The sequence below is a fragment of the Ipomoea triloba genome, chromosome 10, assembly GCF_003576645.1.
Source record: "Ipomoea triloba cultivar NCNSP0323 chromosome 10, ASM357664v1".
In the NCBI taxonomy this organism is placed as follows: Eukaryota; Viridiplantae; Streptophyta; class Magnoliopsida; order Solanales; family Convolvulaceae; genus Ipomoea; species Ipomoea triloba.
Genome location: NC_044925.1, coordinates 5,647,416 through 5,657,122, shown reverse-complemented (window position 1 = coordinate 5,657,122; position 9,707 = coordinate 5,647,416). Strand labels below are relative to the sequence as shown.

The window sequence follows — 9,707 nt, the reverse complement described above, 5'->3', positions numbered from 1 at the left end:
ATCTAATGATGCATATTTGTATGGTGCATTTTACCTGATTATGACCCTATATATATATATATATATATATAATTTCGGTTAACCGTTCGGTTAATTCAGTTCACAAAAGTTTCGAACTGAATTAACCGTTAACCGAAATTTTAAAAATCTTTAACCATTAACAGAATCGAAAAAATTTGGTTAAAAAACGGTTAACCGAACTTCGTCTGTTCAGTTGGTTACTTGAAAATTTACCAAAATTTGCGCACCCCTAGATGTAACATGGTTAGTTGCTTTAATTAAAGAACTTGGTCTTACTATGCAAAAACCACCAAAATTTTGGTCTTATATATACATCTATTCTTGTACTTTGTAAATTGGACTAATCAATAATAAAATTCTCTCTAGAAATTCTTGTTCTCCTTTAAAAAAAAAAAAAGAAATTCTTGTTCTCATCTTATATATATCTCAGTTTTCTAGTGCTATTTCCTTATATGCAAAATAATTATCAAACACTTAATAATTAAATAAAAACATTTAAATTAGAAAACACGATCAGAAAAGGAAAATCTAATTTTATATAATTATATATTATATCACATACTATACTTCACATCAAATAAAATTGTATAAGATTATAAAATTAATAAATAAAATAAAACCACAAATTACTTAAAATTTCAATGAGCTAAAATTATTTATATCTTAAGAAATTAATCATTATGTCGTTTAATATTAAAGGGAACAGAAATTAATATCACATTAATATTTAACTTAATATTGAAAATCTATGTTATATATTAACATATAATGAACCTGCTATGTTTGTTTAATGAACCTATTTGATGTCTATAAGCCTATAAGGTATTCGTAATAGTATTGTGAAAATAAACCTAAATATTTAAAAAAAATAACTAATATTACATTAAAAATGGACTTGCAGTAGTAATTTAATGTAATCACACATATATATATATATATATATATATATATATATATATATATATATCAATGTTTCTATCATTTAAAAATTTTTAATTAGAAACTTTTAATGACGCCACCACCTAGATTCAAACCTATGACTACCCATTTAGAATAGTAACCAAAATGCCATTCCATTACATGGTAGTTGGCCCTAACTATACCATATATTTTAATTTGAATGTTCACGCAGGTTGCTCAACCAGCATCCTCTATATTTTAGTCTGGCAAAGATAGAACATCTGATGTCAATAAAAAAAAAAAAAAAAAAAAAGTACTACCTAAAAATAAGAAATGAATAAAACTTAAAAGGGGCTACTTATCCATTGAATATGTTATTTTGTTATAAAATTAATAATAATAAGAATATAAGATCATACAACACAGACCAATTTCTAGGTTACTCCTACTTCTCTCAAAGATCATGTTATACAAAGTGTTAAACACAGTCCTGATAATGAACCCTATATGGTGGCACATCATCATCTCTCATGACTATCCAATTTAACAAATCAAATCATCTGCATACAACACTACACACAAAATCCTAAGAGTTTGATTCAAGTAACCATCTCTGTGACTACTCGCTAAAACGTTCAGAAACTAGTAAGAAACCTGATAGCGTGACCAAACTCAATTCACCGATGCGCTTAATAGCTTGGTATGTCAATCTAGATGTTGCAGCAACGAACCCAGCCCTTGAGCAAATTGTCCCACAAGCATTCCATTTGTCGTGGGGATTGGTAATGTGCGGTGAAGTAATTCTCTGTGCATCCGTACTGACAAAACTTCCAGTTGTGAGAGTACTGAACTGGCGTTGAGCTGTTGTACTTCTCGACCCACATCCCCATGCTCACGTCCTCCATTTTGAATAGCTGTCAATCTCGAGATGTTAGAACACGTGGTGAAGAGAAAAGAAGATACACAACATTATATTACTCCCCAGAGGAATATACAAGGATTTTCGTTACAAACCCGTAAGCTGTGGTTGTGATGCTGAGAGACTATATATTTGGCAATATCATTGGAAATAATGTATCCCGGCCCATTAGCATAGGGAGGATATATGTCTTCTGGCCACTCCTGTTACATAAGCCAACAAGGATATCAATTAATAAGCGTTTGAATCCTCAATTTGCGGGGAGGGGGGGTCTTAGCCTTGGGGCAAAAAGTAAGCACTCAGACCCTGAGTCACTGAGGCACATCCCGTGATTTACATCCTCTCATCCAACCCAGGGTTAGGCGTTGAGGGGCCATTGGGTTTGGGGTTCAAAAAGAAAAGAAACATTGATATATATGAAAAACTCTTTCCATGTGAACTTATGTTGCATATAATGCTTATGTTTACTGCTCTATACTATACCTCTAAAGTCACTGCCCATTTCCCGTTTCTGAGAGGGCGATGTAAGAGATTCAGATTGCCCATGTAAAGAGGCTTGCCGGGAGGAACATGATTAATTTCTTGAAGTACAGCATCGAGTCTAACAAAATTGTCATCGTCACATTTCATAATGTAAGAAGCAGTCACATTTCGAACCTGAAACAAGAATTTTGGACACATAAGCAACAGAACACGATGCTAGGAGAAAGCGGCCATTTTAGGTAGGAAGTGAGCTTACCCCATACTCACAAATAGCAATAGTCTTTAGAACCACTAGCTCATATCGGTCTATGAATGGCAAAATCACTATGTCCCCAAAGTAAGCAGCCTCCTTTTTTAAAATTGCATTCAACTCTTTCCGAGGATTCTACATGGTATTAATTGCAGAGCAGAGTTGTTAAAAGTCCGCAAATAAATGAAGTGTTTGAAACAAGTCATGTTCATGAACATAGACATAGAAATGAAAATTGTAATTTATGCCCCTCAGGTATAGGCCGATTATAAATGTCACCCCTCAATTCTAAGTGGTATAAATGTTGCCCCTGAATTGTCAGAATGTAGCCATATATTGCCCCTCCCGAGGGGCATAAATTACAATATATGGAGGTAATATATGTCCACATTTTGACAATTCAGGGGCAACATTTATACCACTTAGAATTGAGGGGTGACATTTATAACTGGCCTATACGTGAGAGGCATAAATTACAATTTTCCCGACATATAAATAACACAAATACGGATATGAATGTGCAGCATCCAATTGAGGAAATCAAATAATTGAAACCTACTTTACCTAGAGAAAGAATTCTGATATCCATTGTAAACACTTCCAACAACTTGAGAAAATCAAAATATTCTTATTAAATTAATACTTCCAAAATCATTAAGTTTCTCCTTAATGACTAAATGAAAGCAAGTTCATTATTTGGAATGTAGAGTTACTCTAACATCAAAACACAGTCCAAGAAAGCATGTCAATTATTGAAGTTTGCCACAAGAAGTACTTTAGTTTTCCCGACACACTTCCAAAATGATACCCAAATACACATTCATTGGGGAATGCAGATTAATTCCTTCCCAATTATGGGTTAGCATACGAAATGGCCGGATGAAAGTTCCCCTTTACTTTCCCTCACACTTCCAAATAAGAAAAAAAATCAATTATTTACTTAAAATTTCCATTCCAAACAAGAAACAGAGTATGATCTATACTAAATGCCTAAGAGCTACCAGTATCCAAAATAAATGAGATTATTCAAATGACAAAAAGTTCTGAAGGCAGCAACTCACCAATGCAACAAAGAAACGGACTACTACATCGGAGGATTTGATTGCTTGAGACTGCATCCAAGTTTTTCTTATAGCCATGCGTTCCGCGAAGTGATTAGTGGCAGATAAAGTTCCAATAAAAACTTGAATAGGATTCTGAGGTAAAGGATGAGACTTCCATTTCTCCGAGAAGTCCAATACTCTTTGAGGTGAAAAGCTTGGATGAGAAGTTGGCAGAGATGTAGCAAAGACTGAGTGAACTTCAACATCACCTCTAACAGCCAATCCTGTTGCATCTTCCAGTGTGAAGCCCTGAAGAAACAATAAATATCTAAGAAAGTCATATTTATTTCAACTTCCACAAGATGCATTCAATTTATTAAGACATTCAGACGTTTTAGCTTTCACACTCTATCCTTTCTGAAACAGAAAGATGTGCAGAACAGAACAAAAGGAAAGAAAAAAAACCCATATCCAAGGAAGAGCTTAAATTTGCTTAATAGAATAACATTTGGAATTAACTCAGGAAGGTGCTCAAAAACATGTCCATATTCATTGTTAACATCCTGCTCAGCCCTTCAAAATTTTACTTCATTAGTTTATTTGATATGCTTGTTTAGGAAAAATGACCGAAACCCCTTAAACGGTTACATTTGATGCCATTGTAAGGTTCACTACAGAAAGAGTTCAAAAAATCAAAATGAATAATTCGAGTAGTCTTGCTTATGGGTACAAATAAACATACCGTCCGGTAAGGAAATGAAGAGAGATGCCGCCCACCAACACTTATATGGAACCCGTCAATACCAGCACGGACAGTAAGAATAAACATTTTACCCTCCACAAACGGAAAAGGCCAGGTCACCTCTGGTTTCTTTGCTCGTCCTATAAACCGATCAAACCAAGAAAATATTTTGGACTCTTTCGAATCAACAATGTCATTACGCATCCACTTTTCACATCTCAAATAACCATCGACTGCATTGAAAGGTTAAGTAAGAAATTAGGACATACATCACTCATTATTAAATAAGTAAGAACACACCTTCTGTAGGAAAAGCATAAAGGAAGGCTGGATATCTTGGGGAAGAAAAGTAACATAAAGTTGATAGAAAGCACAAATGTCAAAAATGAAAAAGAAACCAAACTGAAATGTGTGAAACTAACTTTTAGTTAGGGTGTAATACTCACTGACACATCTAGAAGTAGCAAATAAGCTTTGATTAAATACATACATATACATATTAAGGTAATTCTTTTTTACAGAATCACATGCAGGAGTAACAAAATCAAGTGTTATCTTCATTTTCTCACCTTTCCATCTGCATGCATGACTTGGCTTCAAAACATTTTCAAGCATATTCATTAATTAGATTACCAATGTTACCCTAATCTAGTTTCATACAAAGACTTGTGTACATATAGAGGATCTACTACCTTGAGGTAAAAAAGGTGAATGTTATATTGTTATGTACAATTCAATAATCCTATAGTAAACATATCTGGCTAGAGTGCAATGAATAGTATTATTTCTTGTCAATGATTATTGCATTTAATAATGATTCAGTGTATGGGTAAACCAATTTGACATTAACGTTCATACAGTTAGAACTTAGAATGTTGTTCTATAGCACCATGTAGCATGGAAATCATAACAAAAAGATCTATTGTGATTCAGCTTCATTAGTTATTAGTCGGATAATCATGAAATACTGCTTGGTGTCACTCACAACTCACAAGGGATTTAAGACTAATTTCATAGTTATTCTTTTTTTGGGGTGATGAGGGAAACCCGCAACCACTACCCGAGGGCATTTCATAGTTATTCTTTAATATTATTGAAAGTGCTTCAAAGGTTGTTATTGTTGGACAAATATAAATCTAGGAAGTCTTACTAAAATGACTTGAGTTACGCAAAGGGAATAGAAATATATTCTGGTAAGTAGTTACCAAAAATATTTAGTTAAAATAAATTAGAATTCAAAAAGGCTAGCATCTTTTGAATTCTAAGGGACACTTTTCCTTATTAAGCATTCCTACGTTTTGTCTCTTTGGATTTTTAAGAAGTTATGATAGAAAATTAATGGTTAAGAAAAAGCTCTTTCAATCATAACGTGATCAGCTAGATGGACTTGAGATCAGCTAAATGAAAATGATGCCTGCACTCTCTCTCTCTCTCTCTCTCTCAAGAATGGCAACAAAATGAATAGCCTGACTGCCTGAGTGTGAGTTTGTGTTCTACACTTCTACTTCATATCCAAGTTAGGTACATACTGGAGTGTTCTTTCTCACTTGTCCCTTTAGGGAGATCCAATAGAATTAGAAACAATACATAACTACAAGGATAAAAATTACCTTTGTTCTCTAACCCATGCATCATGGCTAATTATTAGAGCATTATAATTATAATTATTTCTATTTTCTTTATCAGGCGCATAGCATAAGGCTATGACTCCTGATTTTTCTTGAACAAATAGGAGGTTAAAAAAGAGGCAGGTGTTTGGCCAGTTTTCCCTATAAAGATTTAAAATAGAATATCAATGTGTTTGTATAAACTCAAAACTTAAACTAATAAAATCCAGGTTACTTTGTCCACATAATAATCCAACCCTCTCCTAAATAACATCTTTTTGTTTTGAATTTGCAACTCATTTCATTAGCATTTCGGGGGTTAATGGTTATATGGCATTAAGAGTAGGTGATAGATCACAAAGAGAATATAGATGCAATAACAAACTCGAGCTCTTACCAAGCATGTCATCATCACTTTTGGAAGGCATACCATCACACCTGTGAGCTCTACCCCATTGCATTCTATAGCAAGTATTATGCTCAATTACCGGTCGATGGCTCCAATCTCCTCTTAATCGAGGATTCAGATGCAAAATCTTTGGAGGGTCCTCCCCAACCACAGACTTCAATCCTTGTAATTCAAACATAAATTGAGAGACCAAAACAAGTCCATCATCAGTCCTTCGCCTAGCAAGCTGAGGTACATATTCATGATGCGCATAACGCGGAGTACCAATCACTGTGACAGAAGAACCAGCAGCAAGCCCACACGGAAGGAGCATAACACTGTCTCTTTTAGCCAACTCTTCTTGATTTGCAGTAACTGACGAAGGACAAGACTCGGGCTTCCCCTCGATTATAGAATTCATGACCATCTCCTTCTCGTTATATTCATCTGCTTCTTCCCACGCCTTCAAGCCTAAAGTCCAAGCCTCATCTACCATTCTGTCCAATACAGAAATATTACGAGTCATAATACGCTGCTTTAAAATCGCAGAAGCTATGCGGCCATAACTGAGTCTATGAGGTTCTACAGGGGGTGAATCACTGCTTTTCTCTGGTAAAGCTTCCTCCCATGGTGTCTTTGGTGCATGATGATTTGCATTATTTTGCAGTATCCGATGATAGTCATCCGTATAAACAGAACCTAGATGCCGTTTATTTAGTTCTCCGCCCTCTTCCTCCACGGAAATGAATGCATCCACACTCATCTCACCATGATCACTGCTCAAAGCTTGGGCACTCTCAAGATAATCCGGGAGCTTCAAGCAAATCAGAATTAAGTAAAATACAGCTAATCCCAACAAAATATGTGACAACTTGAATCTCCTCATGCCGGGAACCTCATTTTTCAATCTCTTCATTGCTATAAACATAGAAATTACACGAAACTCACACCCTATGCTGCAAATTACTCCGACCCATTTCTTATAAACACCGCAACAATCAAACTACACACTCAAAATCCAAAATTTAAGATTGCCCAAATACTCGGCCTTCCAAATAAATCACCCAAAACTTCAATAAACGAAAATGATTATCAGTACAATAAAAAAAAAAAAAAAATCCCAGAACTGAAATCCTACTGTCATAAACTTAACAATAAAACGCAATCAAATTCACTGCGATATGGATATGCAACGGAATGATCTAGTAGTGGTAAAAAAAAATGATGAGTTGTAACTAGTAAACAATCACTATACTGAAATATATGGAATCTGTGCCCAGAATACTGAAAACAAACCGAAAAAATCGATCTTGGATGCGTTTAGAATGAGACGCAAGTGAGAAATCCAGTTTGCTGAAGAAACGCAGCCTTGTCTGGTGGTGAGTCAATGCATGTATTCTGGGACAGAAAACCTTTCAGCCTTGCAATTGGACGAGGGAAATGAGGAAAACTCTTTTGCTTCATACACCTTGACTCATTTTCTTCCCCTATTGACCTATTCTCTATCTTCTTTACTTCCTCTCAATTTAAAAGTGTTGGAGTCTTGGAGATACTATATAAGTCCCCAAATTTTATGCCCAATTCTTTTTGTCTTAAAAAAGGACAATGTTATATTTATAATACTTCAAAAAACAATTTAATCAGCATCAGCTTGATTTACGTGATTCGACGTGCACTTTCGTTCCTCTCGCAGAAAAAATTAATATGACCAGCACTTTACATCTTAATTGGGTCGGCCCAATGTGAACGAGAATTAATTTGAATATGATACGAACTTAAAGGTGTTTCCTATAGTTGGGTCATTATACGGTGGACCATGGTCCACAATGCATTGTGGACCATGGTCACAAAACACCGTCGTTTCATTAAGTAAAAGAAACGGCTGCCGTAAGTTTTAACGGAGCTCCGTAAAGGATACTATAATTCATCTCAAAAGATACTGCCTCACATTTGTTTTTATATTATCAAATGAAACTGTAGTTATATTGAAATTAAACTGTAGTTGTGTTGAAAGGAAACTGCCGTGTATATAAAATGAAACTGAATAACAGTTTCACATATTTGAGTGTATATTGTCCAATGAAACTGTAGTTATATCGAAATGATATTGTAGTTCTGTTGAAAGGAAGTTGTAGTTGTGTTGAAAGGAAACTGAATAACAATTTCACATATTTGATTTGTATAATGTCAAATGAAACTTTAGTTATATCGAAAATGAACTATAGCTGTGTTGAAAGGGAACTGCATTTGTGTTGAAAGGGAACTGCAGTGTATATAAAATGAAGGTTAACGGCACGGAACGAAGCCGTTTGTTTTCATTAATCAAAACGATACCGTTTTGATGCATGGACCGCAATCCATTGTGGACCACGGTCCACAGTAAAATATGCTCCTATAGTTAGGGTCATCTCAGACACATCGTGGTCTAATTAAAAAAAAACAAACAAACAAACAATTTGTACATGGTTTATGGTTACCCAAAATTTTATCTTTTGTTAATAATGACATTAGAAAATAACATATTCCTGTTCACCCAATTCTTTTTGTCTAAAAAAGGACAATGCTGTGTATCATAAATTTTGTACGGGCTGTGTTACTTAATGTGAATGTATCATGTATGTAATTAACGCATGATAAGAATAAATTAATGCACAAATAATCCATCAACATAAATTATTGGGCAGATTTTATTTTTGTCTGATGAATATTCCGACATTATCATATTTAATCATTCACTTCTAATTTAACTATACCTAGTTTTAAAACTTTATTGATATTGCCGCATTTGGTCATCTATTACAATTTTTATTAGGGTGAGTTTCCTGTGAGATCGTTTCATGCATCTTTATACCGGAGATGAGTCGGATTTAGATGAAAATATGATACATATGATGGAAAATGTAGTACTAGTAAGTAATAAGTGATTGTTACTTAGGGAAAATGTAATATTTATGAGAAAAATTGTAATACTTTTGAGAAAAATTGTAATATTTTTAAACCAAAATGTAATATTTAGGGGTTGAAGAATTATTTGAGAGAAAGTGCAATACTAATTAGGCATAAATTAATTGATTGTTACTTACGAAGTTAAGTGTAATACTGTGCTCACTGCTGGAAATCACGTTTTTTCCGACCACTTTTTCGACCACTAAAAATTTTGGTCGCGAAAAGTGATTTTTTTCCCTTTATTCGTCAGGCGACAAAGTCGTCGGAAATGTCGTCGGAAATTTCCGACCACGGTTATATATGGACGGAAGTTTCCGACCACATTTAAATCGTGGTCGGAAATTTTCGGAGATTTTATTTGTTGTTTCTCCGGGCGTTTAGCGGCCACTTTTGTGGTCGGAATTTCCG

At 34.5% G+C, this 9,707-nt stretch overlaps 1 protein-coding gene across 1 annotated transcript; it reads right to left on the bottom strand.

Moving 5' to 3' along the window:
• Window positions 1–1,261: 1,261 nt before the first annotated feature.
• Window positions 1,262–7,874, bottom strand: LOC116031545 (hydroxyproline O-galactosyltransferase GALT2-like). Its single transcript, XM_031273775.1, has 8 exons — window positions 7,650–7,874; window positions 6,363–7,423; window positions 4,359–4,591; window positions 3,635–3,925; window positions 2,580–2,708; window positions 2,324–2,497; window positions 1,936–2,043; window positions 1,262–1,835 (listed from the first exon to the last, which is right to left on the bottom strand). The coding sequence occupies exons 2-8, from the start codon at window positions 7,279–7,281 to the stop codon at window positions 1,632–1,634; spliced, it is 2,058 nt and encodes a 685-aa protein (XP_031129635.1). The 5' UTR covers window positions 7,282–7,423; window positions 7,650–7,874; the 3' UTR covers window positions 1,262–1,631.
• Window positions 7,875–9,707: the final 1,833 nt, after the last annotated feature.